At 47.0% G+C, this 25,649-nt stretch overlaps 1 protein-coding gene across 3 annotated transcripts in view; it reads left to right on the top strand.

Annotated features, from left to right (window-relative positions):
- dok7b (docking protein 7b) overlaps window positions 1-25,649 on the top strand; it is a 99,808-nt gene that overhangs the window by 58,372 nt on the left and 15,787 nt on the right. For 2 of the 3 annotated variants that reach the window (XM_078215153.1, XM_078215154.1), the window contains exon 8: window positions 4,168-4,216. In XM_078215153.1, the coding sequence (XP_078071279.1) occupies window positions 4,168-4,216 (49 nt within the window). Of the gene's footprint in view, window positions 1-4,167; window positions 4,217-21,793; window positions 23,852-25,649 lie in introns of those variants that run through there. The other variant, XM_078215152.1, reaches the window with a different exon arrangement.

Below are 25,649 nucleotides of genomic sequence, written 5' to 3'. Positions count from 1 at the left end.
CCTCCCTCGCTCCCCTCCCCGGGGACAGCAAACACTCTGGCTGCTCCCAGCAGCACCACCCGATGGAAATTAAAGGTATGGCAGCATTGATCTGCAAATCCCGTAACTGCCACCTGCCCATCACACCATTAGCCCATCAGAAATAGGAACAGGAGTAGGCCATTCAGCCCTTCAAGCCGCCTTCACCATTCAATAAGATCATGACTAATCTAACGCTCACTAAGTTCGCTTTCCTGCCTTCTCTCTGTAACCCTTAACTCCCCGACTGATTAGAAACCTATCAGTCTCAGCTTTGAAAATGTTTAAGGACTCGGCCTCCTCAGCTTCCTGGGGTAAAGAATTCCAAGCACTCACCACTCTTTGAGAGAAAATATTCTTCCTCAAGTCTGTCTTAAATGAGCTCCCCCTTATTCTGCAACTGTACCTTCTGGTCCTACACTCTCCCATGAGTGGAAACACCTTCCCAACATTTATCCTGACTAAACACCTAAGAATCCTATATGTTTCAATCAGGTCACCTCTCATTCTTCTGAACTCCAAGGAGTACAGCCCCAATCTTTTAATCTTTCCTCATATGGCAGTCCCTCCATATCCGGGTTCATCCGAGTAAACCTCCTCTGTCCTGTCTCCAATGATAATATATCTCTCCTTACATAAGAGGACCAAAACTGCTCCCGGTACTCCAGATGTGGTCTCACCAGTACCTTGTACAGTTGCATCAAGACTTCCCGACTCTTATTCTCCAACTCCCTTGAAATAAGGGCCAAAATCCATTAGCCTTTCTGATTACCTGCTGCACCTATGTGCTAGCTTTCTGGGTTTTATGAACTAAGACCTCCAAGTCCTTTTACGCTACAGCTTTCTGCAGTCTCTCTCCATTTAAATAATAATCTGCCTTCTCATTCTTTCTTCCAAAATGAACAATTTCACATTTTCCCACCTTGAATTCCATTTGTCAATTTTCTGCCAATTTATATAACCTGTCAATATCTCTCTGTAAACTATTTATATCCTCCTTACGACCTGCCTTCCCTCCCAACTTTGTATCATCCATAAATTTGGCCCCAGTAGGTTAGGTGGATTGGCCATGCTAAATTGTCCCTTGGTGTCCCGGGATGTGTAGGTTAGAGGAATTGGCCATGGTAAATGCGTAGGGTTATGGCAATAGGTTGGGGGAAAGGGCCTGGGTAAGATACTCTGTCAGGGAGAGGCAGTGCAGCCTTGGTGGGCTGAGTGACCCCATTTTGCACTGTAGGGATTCTATGATTCTGTGCAAGATTCTGTGGGATGGCACGGTGGCACAGTGGTGAGCACTGCTGCTTTACAGTGCCAGGAACCTGGGTTCGATTCCTGGCTTGGGTCACTGTCTGTGAGTCTGCATGTTCCCCCCGTGTCTGTGTGGGCTTCCTCTGGGTGCTCCAGTTTCCTACCACAGTCCAAAAGACATGCTGGTTAGGTGCAATTCTCCCTCAGTGTACCCGAACAGGTGCCGAAGTGGCGACTAGGGAATTTTCACAGTAACTCCACTTTGTAAACATCTAACTTGTTCCAGATGATCCCACTCGGTTTTTGGAATCTGAATGAATTCTGTTGTAATGCTGAGGGAGAAGACTGACTGTTTGGCCTTGAGTGGTGCACAAAATAATGAGTTTCGCTATAAAGCGCAAACAGGCAAAAGCATCTCCCTTCATCGTGACTGGAGAGGTGGTTGAGTGATTAAAACCAAGGAGGCTCATGAGGGCAGAATTGGAAAATTGGGCAGATTGCAGAGATAGGGAGAGGATCAGGCCATGGAGGGATTTGAACATAAGGACGTACCTTGTACCTTTTCTCGGTAATACGAAACTTGTACGTTGCTGAAACTTTTCATCTTGCACTCATCAGGACAAACGCAAGAATGGCAAATTTAAAGTTTACTTGTTAGTGTCACAAGTGGGCTTACATTAACACTGCAATGAGGTTACTGTGAAAATCCCCTAGTTGCCACACTCTGGCGCCCGTCGGGCACACTGAGGGAGAATTTAGCACGATCAATGCACCTAACCAGCATGACTTTTAGACTGTGGGAGGAAACCGGAGCACCTGGAGGAAACCCATGCAGACACGGGGAGAACGTGCAGACTCCGCACAGACAGTGACCCAAGCCGTGAATCAAACCCAGGTCCCTGGCGCTGTGAGGCAGCAGTGCCAACCAATGTGCCACTATAATATAAATAGTGCCGCCTACTATTTATACCATGAGAGTAAAGGAATGCTGATTGATAAGCAGGTTGGGTCTGATTGGCCGAGTCATTGCCATGGAGAAAGAAATAGGTTCCCCATGCTTCCGGGTAATTCAAAAATAGACACAAGACTTGAATCCATTCCTTTTGTTTGCATCTCTGCAAGCATAAATGAGCCACATTATGAGATCAACTGATCATTTTAAATTGGTTATTACTGGAGCAATTAGCGCACTCAATATTGTTCAGCAAATGCTACCCAAACACAATCATAATTGACAGTAGATATTGTGTGGACCGATTGGCCATGACAAAGCTTTGAGAAATCAGAGTTGACTCACCAGCCAATCAGCACCCTTTTCGCCTGTAGTATAATTTGCTGTAATTGTTTGAAATTTGACATTCTTGTGATTGTCCTGATGAGTACAAGACAAAAAGCTTCAGCAACATGTTTCTTTTTAGCAAAAATGATGCTCTTTCTAAAAGAAATTCAAGGCAGTTGTGGACGTACAGCAAGTGAGCAATTACATGAGTGATTGGTGAAAGGGAATTGGTGAGTTAGTCTAATATCATGGACACCAGCCAATCAAACCCAATAATTAATCACCTAATAGTGTGTTGAACGTTCTTTTGGATAATGGACTTCACCACCATTTTGTAAGCACCTAACTTGTTCCAGATGATCCATAAGAGATGGGTGAGAGCCTAAATGAATATTTCTCATTAGTATTTACTGTTGAGAAAAGCATGGATGTTAGGAGACTTGGGGAAATAAATAGTGATGTCTTGAAGAGTGTACATATTACAGAGAAGGAGGTGCTGGAAGTCTTAAAGTGCTTCAAGGTAGATAAATCCCCGGGACCTGATGAAGTGTATCCCAGGACATTGTGGGAGGCTAGGGAGGAAATTGTGGCTCCCCTAGCAGAGATATTTGAATCATCGATCGTCACAGGTGAGGTGCCTGAAGATTGGAGGGGAGCAAATGTTGTGCCTTTGTTTAAGAAGGGCTGCAGGGAAAAGCCTGGGAACTACAGGCCAGTGAGCCTCACATCTGTGGTGGGTAGGTTGCTGGAAGTATTTTGAGAAACAGGATCTACAGGCATTTAGAGATGCAAGGACTGATTAGAGACAGTCAGCATGGCTTTGTGAGTGGAAAATCATGTCTCACAAATTTGATTGAGTTTTTTGAAGGGGTAACAAAGAAGGTAGATGAGGGCAGTGCAGTTGATGGTGTCTACATGGGCTTTAGCAAGGCCTTTGACAAGGTACCGCATGGTAGGTTGTTGCATAAGGTTAAATCTCACGGGATCCAGGGTGAGGTAGCTAAATGGATACAAAATTGACTTGATGACAGAAGCTAGAGGGCAGTTGTAGAGGGTTGTTTTTCAAACTGGAGGCCTGTGACCAGCGGTGTGCCTCAGGGATCAGTGCTGGGTTCACAATTATTTGTCATTTATATTAATGATTTGGATGAGAATATAGAAGGCATCGTTAGTAAGTTTGCAGATGACACCAAGAGGATGGTGAGTGTCTGGAACAAGCTACCAGAGGCAATAGTAGAGGTGGGTACAATTTTGTCTTTTAAAAAGTGTTTAGACAGTTACATGCGTGAGATGGGTATAGAGGGATATGGACCAAATGCGGGCAAATTGGGACTAGCTTTGGGGTTTTAAAAAAAGTCAGCATGAACAAGTTGGGCTGAAGGGCCTGTGTCCATGCTGTAAACCTCTATGACTCTATGACTCTTTGACCCCACTTGGTTTTTGGAATCTGAATGAATTCTGTTGTAATGCTGAGGGAGAAGATTGTCTGTTTGGCCTTGAGTGGTGCACAAAATAATGAGTTTTGTTATAAAGCGCAAACAGGCAAAAGCATCTCCCTTCATCGTGACTGGAGAGGTGCTCTTTATCAACACAGTTTTCTTTCTCTTACTGTCACTGAACAGGGAACAACGGCGTCGCAATCGGGTACCGCGTCTATCCCTGCTGTCCCAGGTAAGAATGATAAACCTTTCTCTGCTACATTGCTGGTATCTACTACAGTGTTGTGTTAGGAGCAATGCTGGAACCTGTAGACTGATTGAATGGAAAATATCAATAGCCTTTGTAAGAACATTGAAATAAATATAGATATGCACATGTGGGATTTGGTTTAAGCTCATTTGGTTTAAGACTTGTGTTTGATTTTTCATTTACATGTTGGTAGCTTGTGGATTTGCTAGAAGGACCATTTAGTTATTTTACAAAAACAGCAAACGCTGGAAAATCTCAGCAGGTTTGAAGGCGTCTGTGGAGAGAGAATAGAGCCAACATTTCGAGTCAGAATGACCCTTCATCAGAGCTGAAGGCAAGGAAAATCGGACAAGATTTATACTATAGTGGGGGGGAGGGTCTGTAATTGATAGGAATGGCATTTGTCTTTTTGTCTAAGTCATTCCTATTAATTACAGTCCCCTCCCCCTCCCCCTCCCCCTCCCCCTCACAGCATAAATCTTACCTGATTTTCCTTTTTAAAAAGTTTATTTATTAGTCACAAGTAAGGCTTACATTAACACTGCAATGAAGTTACTGTGAAATTCTCCTAGTTGCCACTGTCTGGCGCCTGTTCAGGTCAATGCACCTAACCAGCACGTCTTTCAGAATGTGGGAGGAAACCCACGGGGAGAATGTGCAAATTCTACACAGACAGCGACCCAAGCCGGGAATCGAACCCGGGTCCCTGGCGCTGTGAAGCAGCAGTGCTAACCACTGTGCTACCATGCTTGCCTTCAGCTCTGATCATCGAGACTCAAACCGTTAGCTCTATTCTCTCTCCACAGATACTGTCTGACCTGCTGAGATTTTCCAGCGTTTTCTGTTTTTGTTTCGGATTCCAGCAGCCCCACAGTATTTTGCTTTTATGTTAGTTATTTTATACTGAGGAACCGGTTCATTGAACTCTCTTCACCCCCGCTGCATTATGAACCAAGATAGCCCGAGATAGCCTTGAGCTAAAGAGGTAGAACACTGGGGTTTAAGATGATCAGTTGCACCCTGGATGGTGTACAGATTGGCGTTGTGTCAGAACTACTTCATTTGTTGTTCACAGTAACTGGTATCGGGGTATATCAGGAGGACAATATGCATAGCGAGAGACTTATAAAGATCTCGAGCTTTCCTTCACCATTTGTTGTGCGAGAGGGAGCCAGGATCAATGAGGTTATGTCTCTACCCAGAGGTGAAACAGGGCAATTGCACGTATTTCCCTCTATATCAACAGCTTAATCACATTACGGGCGGGATTTTGCGGCTTCGCTCGAGCGAGATCAGAAATTCCCGCCCGAGATCAACGGACATTTCCGTTGTCTGCCCCTCGCCCACTCCGATTCCGTGGCAGGTGGGGCGGTAGAATTCCAGCGTGCATGTGTCAAAGACCTGGACAGGTGCGGTAAAAAGATTTAAAGTTGTAAAGTATGCCGAACACCACCAACCTCCTCCGCGGCTGGGATTCTCCGGTGCCGCCACAGTTTTGGCTGAGCGTAAAAATTCTCCATGCTCGCTGGCAGCGGAGCGGGAACGGATGAGATTGGAGAATCCCACCCTGGTGTCAGATGTGAATTTCCTTGCGCCCGCACTAGGGGAGGTTCGATTTTCCAAAACAAAAGGGGCCGGATTATCCGGCCACGCTCACCTGGAAACTGGAAAATCCTGCCCGAGGTCAACGCACCTTTCCATGGTCTGCTTCTCTTCCGCTATGATTCCCGTGGAGGGCGGAATGGGGAGATTTACCCCAAACTGTTGCAATTATGTCTTTGTAGGGAAGTATCAATTTTCCAAGAGGTTTTGACAGAGTAGAGTTGTTCCTGCTGACAGGAGGGTCAGGAACCAGAGGATTTGGCGTAATGACAATTGGCAAAAAGGCGATGAGGATTTAAAAAAATTATTCAGTGAGTTGTTGAGATCTGCTACTTGGAGGCCTGGTGGAAGCAGATTCAACAGCAACTTTCAAAAGAGAACTGGATAAATAGTTGAGAGGATCCTTCACGTGCAAGAAGTGTGTCCAACTGCCGCTCCTGTTAGACCGCTGGCCGGTTCTAGAGCTGCAGATGGATTCACTTTGGAGCTTCCACGATGCTGAGGAAGTTGTGGAAAGCATGTTCAGTGAGTTGGTTACATTGCAGATAAAGATTGCTGAGAGTGATAGGGAATGGGTGACCATCAGACAGAGGAAGAGTAGGAAGGTAGTGCAGAGGTCCCCTATGGTCATCTCCCTCCAAAACAGATATGCCATTTTGGATACTGTTGGGGAGAAGGCTCACCAGGGGAAAGTGGTAGCAGCCAGGTTGATGACACCATGGCTGGCTCTGCTGCAAAAGAGGGCAGGAAAATGAGTGGCAGAGCTATAGTGATAGGAGATTCAACTGTAGGGGGAATAGACAGGCATTTCTGCAGACGCAAACGAGACTCCAGGATGGTATGTTACCTGCCTGGTGCAAGGGTCAAGGATGTCTTGGAGCGGCTGCAGGGCATTTTGGAGGGGGAGGGTGAACAGCCAGCTGTCGTGGTGCATATAGGCATCAACTATATAGGTATAAAACTGGATGAGGTCCTACAAGCTGAATTTAGGGAGTTAGGAGTTAAACTAAAAAGTAGGACCTCAAATGTAGTAATCTCAGGATTGCTACCAGTGCCACCTGCTAGTCAGAGTAGGAATGTTAGGATAGCTAAGATGAATACGTGGTTTGAGGGATGGTGCAAGAGAGAGGGATTCAAATTTCTGGACATTAGAACGGGTTCTGGGGGAGGTGGGACCAGTACAAATCGGACGGTCTGCACCTGGGCAGGACAGGAACCAATCTCCTTGGGGGAGTGTTTGCTAGTGCTGTTGGGGAGGGTTTAAAATAATGTGGCAGGAAAATGGGAATTGATGCAGGAAGTCAGAAGGAAGTAAAGTGGGGACAAAAAGAAAAGGCAGTAAGGGGAAAAGTGAAAAGCAGAGAAACCAAAGACAAAAATCAAATAGGGCCACAGTACAGAGTACAGAGACTGTGGAGAACTCCATGAATGGGTCCAGTAAGGCTAAGAGAAATAAAACACAGGGAGAGTGTACAAAACATGACGGACAGATGGTTGAGAAAGCAGGGCAGAGAAAAAGGGTTAAACTGCATTCATTTCAATGCAGTTTAGGGGCAAGGTTTAAAGGAGATGTACGAGGCAGATTTTTTACACAGAGAGTGGTGGGTGCCTGGAACTCGTTGCAGGGGGAGATAGTGGAAGCAGGTATAGTAGTGACTTTTAAGGGGCGTCTTGACAAATACATGAATGGGATGGGAATGGAGGGATATGGTCCCTGGAAGGGTAGGGGCTTTAGTTAAGTCGGGCAGCATGGTCGATGCAGGCTTGGAGGGCCGAAGGGCCTGTTCCTGTGCTGTAATTTTCTTTGTTCTTTGTTTGTTCAAGAGGCCTGATGGACAAGGCAGATGAACTCAGGGCATGGATGGGTACATGAGACTGGGATATTATAGCTATTACTGAAACATGGCTAAGGGAGGGGCAGGACTGGCAGCTCAATGTTCCAGGGTACAGATGCTTGAGGAAAGATGTAACAGGAGGTAAGGGAAGGAGTTGTGTTTTTGATTAGGGAGAACATCACAGCAGTACCAAGAGGGGATATATCCAAGGGTTCGCCCACTGAGTCTATATGGGTGGAACTGAGAAATAAGAAGGGAGAGACCACTTTGATAGTGATGCACCATCAATCGAGCAAAGACTAGTTTGTATGCAAGAACAAATAGGCTTTTATTAGCAAAAGACTTGGAGCACACCCATGCCGATGAATTGGTCCAGACTGAGGCAGGGGTGTGGGGAGCAGTCGCCTTTATACCTGGACTAGGGGGGGAGGAGTCTCGGGTAGGGCCGGCAGGGATGTGTCCAGGCATGTCACATATACAGGTAATAAGCTAACAGTGGTTTACCACAGATAGATTGTACTACTGGGCCCCAAAAAGTTAACTGGAAACTGAGTAGCAAATATGTAAGGAGATTACAAATAGTCTAAGAAAAATAGGATGGTAATAGTAGGGAATATTAACATTCCCAACGTTGATTGGGATAGCCATAGTATGAGAGACTTGGATGGAGAGAAATTTGTTGAGTGTATTCAGATGAAATTTCTCATTCAGGATGTGGATGATCCGACTAGAGAGGGGGCAAAACTTGACTTCGCTTAGGAAATAAGGAAGGATAGGTGACGGAAGTATTAGTAAAGGATCACTTTGGGACTAGTGACCATAATTCCATTAGTTTTAAGATAGCTATGGAGAATGATAGGAGTGGCCCAAAAGTTAAATTCTAAATTGGGGTAAGGCTAATTTTGATGGTATTAGACAGGAACTTTCAAAAGTTGACTCGGGGAGTTTGTTGGCAGGCAAAGGGACGGTTGGTAAGTGGGAGGCTTTCAGAAGTGTGTTAACCAGGGTTCAGGGTAAGCACATTCCTCTTAGAGTGAAGGGCAAGGCTGGCAGAAGTAGGGAACCCTGGATGACTCGGGATATTGAGGCCCTGGTCAAAAAGAAGGAGGCATATGACATGCATAGGCAGCTGAGATCAAGTGGATCCCTTGAAGAGTATAGAGGTTATTGAATAGATTTAAGAGAGAAATCAGGATGGCAAAAGGGGACATGAGATTGCTTTGGCAGATAAGGCAAAGGAGAATCCAAAGAGCTTCTACAAATACATAAAGGGCAAAAGAGTAACTATGGAGAGAGTAGGACCTCGTAAGGATCAACAAGGTCATCTATGTGCGGATCCACAAGAGATGGGTGAGATCCTAAATTAATATTTCTCATTGGCATTTACTTTTGAGAAAGGCATGGATGTTAGGGAACTTGGGGAAATAAATAGTGATGTCTTGAGGAGTGTACATATTACAGAGAAGGAGGTGCTGGAAGTCTTAAAGCACATCAAGGTGGATAAATCTCCAGGACCTGAGGAGGTATATCCCATGACGTTGTGGGAGGCTAGGGAGGAAATTGCGGGTTCCCTAGCAGAGATATTTGAATCATTGATAGTCACAGTGAGGTGCCTGAAGATTGGAGGGTGGCAAATGTTGTGCCTTTGTTTAAGAAGGGTTGCAGGGAAAAGCCTGGGAACCACAGGCTGGTGAACCCCACATCTGTAGTGGGCAAGTTGTTAGAAGGTATTCTGAGAGACAGGTTCTACAGGCATTTAGAGACGCAAGGACTGATTAGGGACAGTCAGCATGGCTTTGTGAGTGGAAAATCATGTCTCACAAATTTGATTGAGTTTTTTGAAGGGCTAACCAAGAAGGTAGATAAGAGCAGTGCAGTCGACATGGACTTAGGAAGGCCTTTGACAAGGTACTGCATGGTAGGTTGTTGCAGAAGGTTAAATTTTACGGGATCCAGGGTGAGATAGACAATTGGATACAAAATTGGCTTGACGACAGAGAGTGGTTGTCAAGGGTTATTTTTCAAATTGGAGGCCTGTGACCAGTGGTGTGCCTCAGGGATCGGTGCTGGGTCCACTGTTATTTGTTATTTATATTAATGATTTGGATCAGAATTTAGGAGGCATGGTTTGTAAGTTTGCAGATGACACCAAGATTGGTGGCATAGTGAACAGTGAAGAAGGTTATCTAGGACTGCAACAGGATCTTAGTCAATTGGGCCAGTGGGCTGACGAGTGGCAGATGGAGTTTAATTTAGACAAATGCGAGGTGATGCATTTTGGTAGATTGAACCAGGGCAGGACTTACTCAGTTAATTCTAGGGCATTGAGGAGAGTTACAGAACAAAGAGATCTAGGGGTACAGGTTCATAGCTCCTCAAAGGTGGAGTCACAGGTGGACAGGTGGTGAAGGAGACATTCAGCATGCTTGGTTTCATTGGTCAGAACATTGAATAGAGGAGTTGGGACGTCTTGTTGAAGTTGTACAAGCCATTAGTAAGACCACACTTGGAATACTGTGTACAGTTCTGGTCACCCTGTTATAGAAAGGATATTATTACACTAGAAAGAGTGCAGAAAAGATTTACTAGGATGCTACCAAGACTTGATGGATTGAGTTATAAGGAGAGGCTGGATAGACTGGGACTTTTTTCCCTGGAGTGTAGGAGGCTTAGGGATGATCTTATAGAGGTCTATAAAATAATGAGGGGCGTAGATAACGTAGATAGTCAACATCTTTTTCCGAAGGTAGCAGAGTCTAAAACTAAAGGACATAGGTTTAAGGTGAGAGGGGAGAGATACAAAAGGGTTCAGAGGGGCACTTTTTTCACACACAGGGTAGTGAGTGCCTGGAACTAGCTGTAGTAGTAGAGGTGGGTACAATTTTGTCTTTTAAAAAGCATTGACAGGTACATGGGTAAGATGGGTACAGAGGGATTTGGGCCAAATGCGGGCAATTGGAACTAACTTAATGGTTAAAAAGTGGCCGGCATGGACAAGTTGGGCCGAAGAGATTGTTTCCATGCTCTAAACCTTTATGACTCTAAGATATAAATGGCAGGGCTATGGGGGTAAGAGCAGGAGTGTGATGATTGGATAGATCCTTCGAACAGTTGACAACAGAACAGTGGCCCAAACGATTTCCTTCTGCATTGCACCAATTCTATGATTCCGTAAGGAAATGAAATGACATTGGCCTAATTTCTCTGAAGTTTAGAAGAATGAGAGGTGTGACCTCATTGAAAGATCTAAGAGGGCTTAACATGGTTGAAGCTGAGAGGCTATTTTCCCTGGCTGGAGAATAAACTAGTATTGTTTTCATTGGAAAGACGGAGGCTGAGGGGAGACCTGATAGAGGTCTACAAAATTATGAGAGGTGCGAGGGGCAAGGTTTAAAGGAGATGTACGAAGCAAGTTTTTTACACCGAGGGTGGTGGGTGCCTGGAACTCGTTGCCAGGGGAGGTATTGGAAGCAGATACGATAGTGACTTTTAAGGGGCGTCTGGACAAATACATGAATAGGATGGGAATAGAGGGATATGGCCCCCGGAAGGATAGGGGATTTTAGTTCAGTCGGGCAGCTTGGTTGGTGCAGGCTTGGAGGGCCGAAGGGCCTGTTCCTGTGCTGTAATTTTCTTTGTTCTTTGTTCTTTGAATAGACAGGGTGGATAGTCAGAGGCTTTTTCCCAGGGTGGAAGTGTCAATTACAAGGGGGCACAGGTTCAAGGTGAGAGAAGGAAAGTTTAAGGGAGATGTGCGGGGGAGGTTTTTCAGAGTGGTGGGTGCCTGGAGGAGGTGGTGGAAGCAGGCACATTAGCAACATTTAAGAGGCATCTGGATGGGTTACATGAATAGGGAGGGAATAGAGGGATACGGACCGAGTAAGGGCAGAAGGTTTTTTTGTAGTTTAGTTAGGGCATCATGATTGGCACAGGCTTGGAGGGCCGAAGGGCCTGTTCCTGTGTTGCTCTTTGTGAGTATTCCTGTGGTGGGCGGGAGCGGGATGTGGAGATTTGATAAATATTGGATAGATTGAGGAATAGAGGCCTATGGGAAATTGGGCCAGAAAAGGGGTTGAGGCCAGCACAGATCAGCCATGACCGTACTGAATGGCGGGGCAGGCTTGAAGAGCCTGGTGATCTACTCCTGCTTCTATTTCTTGTGTTCTATGACCCTGTGTTCTAAATTCTCCAGCTAGGGAAAGTAGCCTCTCGGCTTCAACCCTGTTAAGCCCGCTTAGATCTTTCATTCTCATTCTTCTAAACTTAGGAGAATTTAGGCCAGGAGGTCAAGTTAATGTGCTCTCTATGCCTCTATTAATAAAATCCAGGATACTGTATGTTTTATTAACTGCTTTCCCAACCTGTCCTGCCACCTTCAATGACTAATGCACATAAACACCTGGGTTCCTCTGCTCCTGCACTCCCTTTAGTGCTGCATCCTTTACTTTATATTGTGGTTGGTAAGTTGATGGAAAAGGTCCTTAGGGATGGGATTTACGACCATTTAGAAAGATGCGGATTAATCCGGGATAGTCAGCACGGATTCGTGAAGGGCAAGTCGTGCCTCACAAATTTGATTGAATTTTTTGAGGAGGTAACTAAGTGTGTTGATGAAGGTAGGGCAGTTGATGTCATATACATGGATTTTAGTAAGGCGTTTGATAAGGTCCCCCATGGTCGGCTTATGATGAAAGTAAGGAGGTGTGGGATAGAGGGAAAGTTGGCCAATTGGATAGGTAACTGGCTGTCTGATCGAAGACAGAGGGTGGATGGAAAATTTTCGGACTGGAGGCAGGTTGCTAGCGGAGTGCCGCAGGGATCAGTGCTTGGTCCTCTGCTCTTTGTGATTTTTATTAATGACTTAGAGGAGGGGGCTGAAGGGTGGATCAGTAAATTTGCTGATGACACCAAGATTGTTGGAGTAGTGGATGAGGTGGGGGGCTGTTGTAGACTGCAAAGAGATATAGATAGGATGCAAAGCTGGGCTGAAAAATGGCAAATGGAGTTTAACCCTGATAAATGTGAGGTGATTCATGTTGGTAGGACTAATTTAAATGTGGATTACAGGGTCAAAGGTAGGGTTCTGAAGACTGTGGAGGAACAGAGAGATCTTGGGGTCCATATCCACAGATCTCTGAAGGTTGCCACTCAAGTGGATAGAGCTGTGAAGAAGGCCTACAGTGTGTTAGCTTTTATTAACAGGGGGTTGGAGTTTAAGAGCCGTGGGGTTATGCTGCGACTGTACAGGACCTTGGTGAGACCACATTTGGAATATTGTGTGCAGTTCTGGTCACCTCACTATAAGAAGGATGTGGAAGCGCTGGAAAGAGTGCAAAGGAGATTTACCAGGATGCTGCCTGGTTTGGAGGGTAGGTCTTATGAGGAAAGGTTGAGGGAGCTAGGGCTGTTTTCTCTGGAGCGGAGGAGGTTGAGGGGAGACTTAATAGAGGTTTATAAAATGATGAAGGGGATAGATAGAGTGAATGTTCAAAGACTATTTCCTCGGGTGGATGGAGCTATTACAAGGGGGCATAACTATAGGGTTCATGGTGGGAGATATAGGAAGGATGTCAGAGGTAGGTTCTTTACTCAGAGAGTGGTTGGGGTGTGGAATGGACTGCCTGCAGTGATAGTGGAGTCAGACACTTTAGAAACATTTAAGCGGTTATTGGATAGGCACATGGAGCACACCAGGATGATAGGGAGTGGGATAGCTTGATTTTGGTTTCAGATAAAGCTCGGCACAACATCGTGGGCCGAAGGGCCTGTTCTGTGCTGTACTGTTCTATGTTCTATGTTCTATGTCTTTCCATGTTCTTCCTACCAAAATGGATCACTTCACATTTCTTTGCATTGAACTTCATCTGCCACCTGCCTGCCCATCCCACCAACTTGTCTATGTACTTTAGAAGTTCTCCACTATCCTCCTCACAGTTCATAATGCTTTAAAGTTTTGTATCATCCACAAATTTTGAAATTGTGTCCTGTACATCAAGATTTAGGTCATTAGTATATAATCAGTAGAAGGAAGGCTCCAAACACTGACCTCATCACAAACCTTCCTCCAGTCTGATAAACATTCATTAACTACCGCTCTCTGTTTCCTGCCATTCAGCCAATTTTCATAGAATCGCTACAGTGCAGAAGGAGGCCATTCAGCCCAGCGAGTCTGCACCGACCACAATCCCACCCAGGCCCTACTCTTGTATCCCCACATATTTACCTCGCTATTCCCCCTGACACTCGGGTCAATTTAACATGGCTAATCAACCTAACCCGCACATCTTTGGACTGTGGGAGGAAACCGGAGCACCCGGGGGAAACCCACGCAGAGACGAGGAGAATGTGCAAACTCCACACAGACAGTGACCCAAGTTGCGAATTGAACCCAGATCCCTGGCACTGTGAGGCAGCAGCGCTAACCACAGTGCCACCGTGCTGCCATTTGTGAACACCTTTCCATTGTCCGAGACAAGTACTTCTGGTACGGCGTGGGTGGTGAAAGATTTGCCGCGGGTGGTGAAAGATTGGCGCGGTTCCTCGACCAAGGCGTATGAAGTTGTGGACTTCACGTTGGAACCAGCTGGCTGTAGCCAGTGAGCGAGTGAGTGAGAGCCGGGGACAACTTGCAAACTCCACCCTGACAGTGACCCGAGGCTGGAATTGAACCCGGGTCCCTGGCTCTGTGAGGGCGCTGTGAGGCAGCAGTGCTAACTACTGTGCCAACGTGCATCCATGTTGCTACTGCCCCTTTTATCCCGTGAGCAATAACATTCCCCATAAGTCTATTGTGCAGCATAGGATGGCCTTCTCACTCCAGGGATCATTCTAGTGAGTCTGATATTCAGCGCAATGAGGAAATTCACTCCTAAGTCCAGTTGTAGGATTTGATTTGTGGGATTGTACAACTCTCGATTCGCCCTGGAACCATCAGAGGCTGTTGATTCCCATTGCCCCCTGTTGGTGGATGCCGGAACAGCAATGATGGCAATCTCATCTGGTGTGAGTCACTGATAAGTCAGATGTTTTACCATCGTCAGGAGGCACCAGCTGTGGCTCAGCTGGTTCGGAGTCGCTACATTGTGGGATTGAATTCCACTCCAGAGACACCGGGCGGAATTCTCCCAAAACATTACAAAGTGTCGTCCTCAGCAGGAAAACCGGTGAGGTTCCCGCTGGGAGGGTCGGAGTGATTCCGTTCACAATTCATCCACACTTAGAGATATTCTCCCACATTTATTTTGGATTGGGGACATAAAGACTCTGGCAAGACTAGCTTCTCAGAGATCCGATCACCACTCTTAGAATCTTAGAGTCATACAGTGCAGAAGGAGGCCATTCGGCCCATCGAGTCTGCACCAACCACAATCCCACCCAGGGGCGTCAGGCCCCATCAGTCAACCTGACATGTCACTCTCCCCCCTACTTGCTGGCTAGGCTCCCCCCACTCGCACCCATCACCCCAAATTGGGTCCACTATGGGGTCCCCCTCCACTTCAGAAGCCTCCAGCATATGCCCCCCCACCGCCCCTCCACCCCACCACAAGAGTGCTTTCATGCTCTCCCCTAATTTAGGAGCCACTCCATGTTTTCTCCCCGTCTCAGGAACCCCCAATGGCCCCCCCCCCTTCAGGAGCTCCCTGTCAGGAGCCTACCCTGTGTTCTCTCCCCCTCTCAGGAGTCCCCCCAAAGGCCCCACTTCAGCAGCTGCCCACATCCTACCCACTTCAGCACCCTCGCGTTAAGGCCCTCTCCCTTTGGCACTGCCAACCTGACACTGGCATTTTCTCGGGGTTCAAAGGCCTCTGAGTGCCCCAGGTGTGGCCTAGTGGTAAAGGATATCTACTCAACAGCAGAAGGTAAAATGTGCAGTGTAACAAGGATTAGTCCTTGGTCCTTTGGTGCTGACAGTTCATATTAATAATTTAGGTGTTGGGACCAAAACACAATTTCGAACTTTGCAGATGACATTAATTGGGAGGGATAGCCAGCACTTGACAAGCACTGCATCAAATTGCAGGAAGACATATTGGCCCAGATCTTTTGATAGTAATGAGGGCAAACCTGTCTGGCTTCTCTGTCATTACTCCACTGTAACTGGCAGAAACTTCTGAAACCTGCACTGTTAGGCTGTAATCAGTGGGAAGTGATGAATTAATGACGGCTTCCACTTTTAAGATGTTAGTCTGACTATAAAAACCCTGGACAAATTTAAACTTTATTGATGAAAGTTTAACAGGAATTTTAAAGGTGCATAAACTTTAAAATTTAAAATTTTATAACTATTTCTAAACTCTCTCACTATCCCGCACCCTCGCTATCCCGCACCCTTGCTATCCCGCACCCTTGCTATCCCGCACCCTTGCTATCCCGCACCCTCGCTATCCCGCACCCTCGCTATCCCGCACCCTCGCTATCCCGCACCCTCGCTATCCCGCACCCTCGCTATCCCGCACCCTCGCTATCCCGCACCCTCGCTATCCCGCACCCTCGCTATCCCGCACCCTCGCTATCCCGCACCCTCGCTATCCCGCACCCTCGCTATCCCGCACCCTCGCTATCCCGCACCCTCGCTATCCCGCACCCTCGCTATCCCGCACCCTCGCTATCCCGCACCCTCGCTATCCCGCACCCTCGCTATCCCGCACTCTTGCTATCCCGCACTCTTGCTATCCCGCACCCGTGCCATCCCGCACCCGTGCCATCCCGCACCCTCGCTATCCCGCACCCTCGCTATCCCGCACCCTCGCTATCCCGCACCCTCGCTATCCCGCACCCTCGCTATCCCGCACCCTCGCTATCCCGCACCCTCGCTATCCCGCACCCTCGCTATCCCGCACCCTCGCTATCCCGCACCCTCGCTATCCCGCACCCTCGCTATCCCGCACCCTCGCTATCCCGCACCCTCGCCATCCCGCACCCTCGCCATCCCGCACCCTCGCCATCCCGCACCCTCGCCATTCCGCACCCTCGCTATTCCGCACCCTCGCTATTCCGCACCCTCGCTATCCCGCACCCTCGCCATCCCGCACCCTCGCCATCCCGCACCCGTGCCATCCCGCACCTTCGCCATCCCGCACCCTCACTATGGCGCACCCTCGCCATCCGGCACCCTCGCCATCCGGCACCCTCGCCATCCAGCACCCTCGCCATCCGGCACCCTCGCCATCCGGCACCCTCGCCATCCGGCACCCTCGCCATCCCGCACCCTCGCCATCCCGCACCCTCGCCATCCCGCACCCTCGCCATCCCGCACCCTCGCCATCCCGCACCCTCGCCATCCCGCACCCTCGCCAGCCTTTTAACACCTCTGGACAGAGATCCAGACAGACACCTGTCTTCTGATTCTCACACAATCACCCCCAGAGAAATATCCAGCCCAAATAGCAGAATCTCAGAGAAAGAGATTGATATCCTGGCAGATTCCAGTCTCCAACTCTAAAGAGAGAAATACAGGCACTGCAATCTAACAACTCCCAGCAGCATCTAAGCTTGATTTCTCTGTGTAAGCCTAGCTCCACCAGTCACATGATTTTCTGTTGATCAACCTAATCAAATCTATTCTACAAAACCCCGGGAGAACATTAAAATAACAGAACAGCATTAGTTCAGATTAAAACAAACATTCTCGCAATTAGGAGCAATTATGCTGCTGCAGTAACAACAGCGAATGCCTCTTACAGACCCAATGCACCGTTTACAATAGACTGTTAAAAATAAATCCTGCCCGCAAGGTACACGACTCGAGAACATTGGTTAAAGGCATAGTATCGTCACAGTTTTTCTTGATATTTTAGCTTCTATCTAAATCAGGTTATAAACTTTTTTTTCTGCTGCATTTAAATTTAAATTATAAACAAAGGATCAAGTGCTTTAATTTCTCGTGACTGTGAGAATACCTCAATGTGATTGGCTGCTTAACTTGCTGATATCACTGCATTCCTGGGATGTGGGCATCACTGACTAGGCCACATTTGTTGCCCAGTCCTAATTGCCTCTGATAAGATGGTGATGAGTTGTCTTCAAGTTGAGAATACCCTCCATCATGTTGATGACTAATGGTGCCTCATGGATGCCCAGTCTTGAGTTGCCAGATCTGTTCAGAATTTATTCCATTTAGCACGGTGGTAGTGCCACACAACACGATGGAAAGTATTCTCAATGTGAAGACAGGACTTGGTCTCCACAAGGACTGTGCGGTGGTCACTTCTACTGATACTGTCAGGGACCAATGCATCTGCAGCAAGCAGGCTGGTGAGGATGAGGTGAACTATGGGCTGGCACGATGGCCCAGTGGTTAGCACTGCTGCCTCACAGCGTTAGGGACCCGGGTTCAATTTCCGGCTCGGGTGACTGTCTGTGTGGAGTTTGCACGTTCTCCCTGTGTCTGCGTGGGTTTCCTCCGGGCGCTCCGGTTTCCTCCTGCAGTCCGAAAGACGTGCTGGTTAGGTGAAATGGCCATGACAAATTCTCCCTCAGTGTACCCGAACATACGCTGGGTGTGGCGACGAGGGGATTTTCACAGTAACTTCATTGCAGTGTTAATGTAAGCCTACTTCTGACACTAACAAATAAACCTTAAACTTCTGTTTTTCCCTCTTGCTCCCTCACCACCTGTTGCAGTCCCAGTCCAGCAGCTAATGTCTGGGACATCATCTGAAAGGTAGTCATCGCCAATAAGTAAGAATGGCTTCCACAGGGAGTGGATGAGATAAATAATCTCGAGGACGCTAGATAAGCATACAATGGAGAAGGGACTGGAGGGTTATAATGATCGAGGGTAGATGGGAGAAGCCTTGACTGGAACATGGGCTGATAGATCTGAATAACCTGTTATGCTATGTATGTCTATGTAAAAGTAGTCTTTTAAAGTTTATTTATTCATGTCACAAGTAGGCTTACATTAACACTGCAATGAAGTTGCTGTGAAAATCCTCTAGTTGCCACGCTCTAGCGCCTGTTCGGGTACACTGAGGCAGAATTTAGCATGGCCAACGCACCTAGCCAGCACGTCTTTCAGACTGTTGGAAGAAACAGGAGCACCCGGAGGAAACCCACACAGACACGGGGAGAACGTGCAGTCTCCACACAGACAGAGATCCAAGGCCGGGAATCGGACCTAGGTCCCTGGCGCTGTGAGGCAGCAGTGCTAACCACTGTGCCACTGTGCCGCCCCCTTCATTGGCCATTCATTGGCCGTAAAGCATTTAAGGACATGCTAAGGCTGTAAGAGACATCATATAAATCAAAGTCTTCATTAGTTGCTTGAGTTTCCTCCTCCTGCTAATTGCCTCAGGATATTTTGTGATGCTTTAAGTGCGAGCTGCTTTCTGAATGTTCTCCAGGGCAATACATTAATATGTTGTGACACACACGTTATCAAGTATCAAAGCCACATGCTGTCGGGGACACTTTGGGTGCATTCCCTCAGCAGTTATAGAAGGGTGATGATGATTAAACGGAGTAACCTAATCCGATACATCAACTTACGGCCTTGTTTTCTCACCTTGTGTTGAGAGTTTGCTGTACGCAACAGGACTTTTAAATAGATCAAAGGGAATTTGATACAGATTTTGGGGTTATTCGAAAAACAACAAAAGCTGTGTCAAATAATTTCGGGGGGCAGAATATAGGACTCTACCATTCACAGAAAAAGTTCTTTGTCACAGTCTCTTAATGTGGAGAATTTAGCTAAACCCCCCCCCCATAGCCCAAACCCCCCATCATGGCAAGTGAGTTGACATGTTCTGGGGACCTGGGTTCGAATCCCGCCATGGCAGATGTTGGAATTAAGAATCTATTGATGACCATGAAACCATTGTTGATTGTCAGAAAAATCCATCTGGTTCATTAATGTCCTTTAGGGAAGGAAATCTGCCGCCCTTACCCAGTCTGGCATACACGTGACTCCAGAGTCACAGCAATGTGGTTGACTGCCCTTGGGCAAGTAGGGATGGGCAATGAATGCTGGCCAGCCAACGATGCCCAAGTCCCATGAAAGAATAAAAAAAATGTCCTATGACTCCTTGAGACTGCTCCACAATCCAATAAGATCATAGCTACCTCAGTCCACTTCCTTGCCCTGACCCCATAACCCTTGATTTTCTTAGTGTCCAAAAACCTATAATCTCAGTCTTCAGTATAATTCTCTGCTGAACAGTCGCAGCCCCTGGGGTTGAGGGTGGAGAATTCCAAAGATTTAGAACTGTCCGAGTGAGAAATTTCTCCTTGACTGATCTCATATCCTTGGTTCTACACTCACCAGCCAGGGGAAACTGTCCCTCCTCAACTCCCCTGTCAAACCCTCTCGGAAGTCTCCTCATTTTAATGAGATATACTCTCGGAGAAAACAGGCTCAATCTCTCCTTGTTAATACAGCCCTCTCATCCCAGGGGTCAATAGCATATATTTGTTGCACTCCCTATAAGCTAAGTATATCCTTCCTTGAGTACGGTGACCAAAACTGCTCACAGTACTCCAGGTGCGGTCTCAGCAAGGCCCTACACAATTACAGCAAGACTTTCTTACCCTTACATTCTGTGCTGATCACTGCTGGACACTTTACAATTGTTCTCCGGATACTAGATTAGGGAAGGGGTAAACAAAAACAAGTTGGGGACACTTTGGGTGGCAACTCCACCGTTCATGATCTCTGCCTTGAAGTGAGAATTCTGGATACTGGGTGAAGGCACAGTATAACTAGGCCATACCATCAAACAGCCTCACAGTCCTCCTCTGACAAGGCTCAGCTGTGATGTCTCAAAGCTGATTTTGTTTTATGCACATTGATGGGATTTTGCTTTTGCTGACAAGGCTGGCATCTTTTGCCCATCTCTGATTGCCAATGAGAATGTAAAAATGGGGCATGGTGGCACTACTGCCTCACAGCGCTCGGGACCCGGGTTTGATTCCCAGCTTGGGTCACTGTCTGTGTGGAGTTTGCACATTCTCCCCGTGTCTGCGTGGGTTTTCTCCGGGTGCTCTGATTTCCTCCCACAGTCTGAAAGACGTGCTGGTCAGGTGCATTGGCCATGCTAAATTCTCCCTCAGTGTACCTGAACAGGCGCCAGAGTGTGGCGACTCAGGGATTTTCAAAGTAACTTCATTGCATTGTTAATGTAATCCTACTTGTGACAGGAATAAATAAACTTTAAACTTTAGCTTTGAACCATTGCAGTCTGTGTGGGTGAAGGTAGCCCCCCCCAATTCTGAGTATTAGGGAGCTCAAGAATTTTGAGCCGGCAACGATAATCTATTTCCAAAGCATGAGGCGTGGGGCTTGGAAGGGTGAGGGAATGGTTTTCCCATGAGGCTGTTGCCTTTGCAGGGTGGTGGTGGTTGTGGGTTCCGAGGATGCTGACAGAAAGATCTTTGGTGAATATCCGCAGCATGGGACACGTTGCAAGCATGATGGAGAGAGTGGGCCTTTAAGATGGTGGATTCCTTGTCCATGATCTGGGGGGTCTCATAGAGACCTATAAAATTCTAACAGGACTAGACAGGGTAGATGCAGTGAGGATATTCCCAATGGTGGGGGAGTCCAGAACCAGGGGCTACAATCTGAGGATTCAGGGTAGACCATTTAGGATGGAGATGAGGAGACATTTCTTCATCCAAAGAGTGGTGAGCCTGTGGAATTCATTACCACAGGAAGTAGTTGATTCCAAAACATTGAATGTATTCAAGAGGCGGCTGGATATAGCACTTGGGGTGAATGGGATCAAAGGCTATGGGGAGAAAGTAGGATTAGGCTATTGAGACGGACGATCGGCCATGATAGAGATGAATGGTGGAGCAGGCTCGAAGGGCCAAATGGCCTCCTCCTGCTCCTGTCTTCTATGTTTCCATGAAAGGGGTTGATTTGTTCTAGATGGTGTTGGTGATCTTTAGTGGAATTGCAAATCTCACTCACTCTGGCAAATGCAGAGAATTCTCCTGATGTTGTGGGCAAGGTTTCAGTGTCTTTGAGTGGTTATTGACCCCACATGCATTTAAAGAGATTATTGGTCTAAAGATGAAGGTCAATATAAATGTTTTAACTTCCCTTTCTGCGCCCTCGGATTTCCGTTGAGTCCAATATTCTATAAAATGTCTATCTGGTTATTTATGTGTCATGGAGCAGGATCTGGTAGTGAAAGCAGAGAGAAGGCGTGTATCAATAAGCTGTATGGGCTGACTGCGCCACGCAGTAACCAATACAAGGAATTCCAAAGAAAGTCCAGGAGCACCAGCCAAACTCAGATTAAACAAGGTGGAAACTGGCACAACAGCGACGGGGACATCTATGGTACATTGTGGGAGACCAGGAGTAGGCACCTCAAAGACGTGGGCACCTGTCAGCTTGGTGTAGCAGGGACCAGATGCCCGGCTCCCTGGAACGATTCTAGTGCTGATAGAAACATCTTCAGCCGCAGCCATTCCATGGACGATAGACTGAACGTGGCATTGGAGCGCAGAGCGACGGTTTGTGATGAGCTTAGAGCTCACAGCAAAACGTTTGCAAGTGGCCAGCAGTTGGGAGGATGGTTCAGCCATGCCACAGGCCACAGAGGTGGTCAAAGTAGCTCTGCTCCTCCAGTGAAAGACGTGTATGAAACAATGAGTGCAGCGCAGCGTCACAAATCAGGACGGAGAGACACGGTGAGCTCAAGCCGCAGTCTTGGTTCAATCTATGACCTTTGGAGAAAACTGGGAAACATAAGAGACACTTACAATGTCATCAACGATTCAAGAAAGCTACTCACCACTGTGGGAAAGGTACGGACGTTCCCAGGGGCCGGGGGTGCAGTCACCCGTCACTCTGGTACCCAGGGGAATAGTCCGAACATCATGGCACAGCCTTACGTGTTCATAGAGGCCCCAGTACAAGAACACTGTGTGCCAGAGGGCTGCAAACCTGGTGGAGATTGCTGGAGATACACCGTGAAGGATGCCAAGAGCAGTGAGTCGAGCACCTGGTCACCAGGAAGACAGCGAGTGAGTACTGAACTGAACTGGAAAGATCACCAGCCTTCAGCCTGGGGGAGAGGATTCAAGGAGCTCGCTGCAAGCAATGACAATGCTTTGAAGGCAGAGGTGTTTGAAAGCAGGGAAGTGGATGAAGGTAAACTGGCTACTTTAACAATTTATCATTACACTTTTTCACAAACCTCCATCCTCCCCCCTTCCCCACAGTCATTACCATCCAAAGTCTGTGCTCTTTTCATTCTAACCAGAGTTTTCCTATTCTCATTACCATCTAGAATACCTGCTATTTCCATTACGAACTGAAGTCTCGACCAATCCCATTACTAACCAAAATCTTTGCTAGTCTCATTACTAACCAGACTTTCCACTCTTCCCACTAACCAGAAACTCTGGTATCCTATTCCTTGACTCTCTGCTATTCCCATTATAAATCAGTCCCCGCTATACCCATTACTATTCCCATTCCCAATCTCCACTATTCCCACTGCCTGCTAGAATCTCCGTTATTCACAACACTAACCGGTTTCCCCATTGTTGCCATTACAACTTGCATTTACGTATTAAAATGTCCTAGGTGGGTTACAGAAGCATAGTTAGAGCAAAAGGGATATTGAGACAAGGAGAGGTTCGAACGCTGTTTTGAAGGGAAAAAAGAGGAGGTTGGGATGGAGGGAGGGATTTGTATTGGGATTTGTCTAGATTTTGTGCAGGAACTTGCATACTGACACAGTTGTCAGTTTTGATGCAAAGGGAAGGGGACTGTTCAAAAGAAGCAGACCTAAAACCACAAACATCTGGGGCTTTTATACAGATGGAGAAGTTGCATAGAGATAGGGAGGGATGAATGCCTTAATGAGGCAGTGAATTTTAAATTTGAGGTGTAGGGGAACCCTTAACCTATTTGTGTCTCCATCAATCCTCACTACCTGCTGACCTTTCCACACACTCCACTCCCTGCCGGTCTCTCCTCTCACTCCACTACCTGCTGGTGTCTCTCTCACTCCATTACCTGCTGGTCTCTTGACTCACTCCACCACCTACTGATGTCTCTTCACCCTGTTACCTGCTCGTATCCTTGCTGTTCTCATTCTTTTCTAGGTTTCTTGCCTCTCCTCTGCCTCCTTATGGAGTATTCAATCTGACACAATCTTGTTTCCTGGTTTCTGTGTTGTTTATAATATCCTCTTTGTCTCCACAATAAAGACAATCTCCCAACACTTGTCTCCTGTGTCTGTATTTTCCTTGTGTGCTTCTATTTCAAGTTCTCTTTTCTGCATGGTTATTTTCCGTAATTCCCTTTAATTTTAATCTTATCCAATCTGTTTGGCATGCACTTGGGATTCGGATCGATGATTGATCTTTGTAGAATTTAGTTAATTTTACTCACAATATCTTAAACAAAAACACTTCTTCTTCCTGTTAGTTTTCCACCTTCCCCAACTTCTGTTGTTGACTCCCTGTTGGGTTACAACGGCAAGGCTGCTAACCAGTTAGTCTTTGATCCCTGCACCTCTCAAATCTTGATTACAAATATTGGCAAGTGATTTGACCTCAAAGGGGAAAGCAAGAAGGATCTGGGTCTGCAGATGGGATTAGAGTTATTTGCTGCCATGAAGGGATTGCTGAGATGGACTAGATGGGCTGAAGGGCCTGTTTTGTGCGTTATATCTAAAGCCAAATCCAATACCCACTCTCATTCCTGCAAAGTCCTCCTTACTAACATTTGGGGGCTTGTTCCAAAATTGGGAGAGCTGTCTCACAGACTAGTCAAGCATCAGCCTGACATAGCCATACTCACCGAATTTACAGATAATGTCCCAGACACGGCTATCACCATCCCTTGAGTATGTTCTGTGCCATCTGCAGATCCAGCAGAGGTGGTGGCACCATGGTACATGGGAGGGAGTTGCCCTGGGTGTTCTCAACATTGAGTCTGGACCCCATGAAGTCTCGTAGCTTCTGATCAAACATGAGCAAGGAAACCTCTTGCTGATTACCAAGTACATCTCCCCTCAGCTGATGAATCAGTACTCCTCCAAACGCTGAGGGTGACAAGGGTGCAGAATGTACTTCAATGTCCATCACCAAGAGTGGCTCAATAGTACCACCACAGACTGAGCTGGCTGGGTCCTAAAGGACGTAGCTGCTAGATTGGGACTGCAACAGAGCTGAGGGAACCATCCAGAGGGAAAAACATACTTGACCTCATCCTCACCAACTTGCAGGTGCATCTGTCCATAGCCATATCGTAGGAGCGACCACTACACAGTCCTTTGAGACGGTCATGTCTTCACATTGAGGGTAGCCCCCATCGTGTTGTGTGGCATTACCACCATGTTAATAGACTTTGAACAGATCTAGCAACTCAAGACTGGGCATTCATGAGGCGCCTTGGGCTATCAGCAGCAGCAGAATTGTACTCAACCACAATCTGTCACCACATGACCCAGCATATTCCCCCACTCAACCATTACCATCAAACCACACCAGGCATACCTAAAATAAATGAGGTGCCAAGCTGGTGCAGCTACAACACAGGAATACTTGCATGCCAAACAGCAGAAGCATCAAGTAAATAGACAGATAAGCGATTCCACAATCAATGGATCAGGTCTAAGCTTTGCAGTGCTGCCCCATCCAGCCTTGAATGATGCATAGAGTCAAACAGTGCAGAAAAGGCCCTTCGGCCCATTGTGTCTACACTGACAATAACTACAAGTAAAGGCGCGCTAATCCCATTTTCCTGCACTTGTCCCATATCTTGAATGCCATGATATCTCAAGTGCTCAGCCAAGTGCTTTTAAAGGTTGTAAGGTTTCCGGCCTCCACTACCTTCCCAGGCAGCGCATTCCAGATTCCCACCACTCTGATTTGTTTTCCTCAAATCCCCTTTGATCTCCTGCCCCTTACCCTAAAACTATGCCCCCTCTTTTGAAAGTAACCATTTAAATCTGCTTCCACCACCTTTCCAGGCAAAAAATTTTGGATCATTATGACTTGCTGTGTTTTAA

Source organism: Mustelus asterias, chromosome 6 (genome assembly GCF_964213995.1).
Source record: "Mustelus asterias chromosome 6, sMusAst1.hap1.1, whole genome shotgun sequence".
NCBI classification, from domain to species: domain Eukaryota; kingdom Metazoa; phylum Chordata; class Chondrichthyes; order Carcharhiniformes; family Triakidae; genus Mustelus; species Mustelus asterias.
This window is presented reverse-complemented; position numbering and strand designations above follow the sequence as displayed.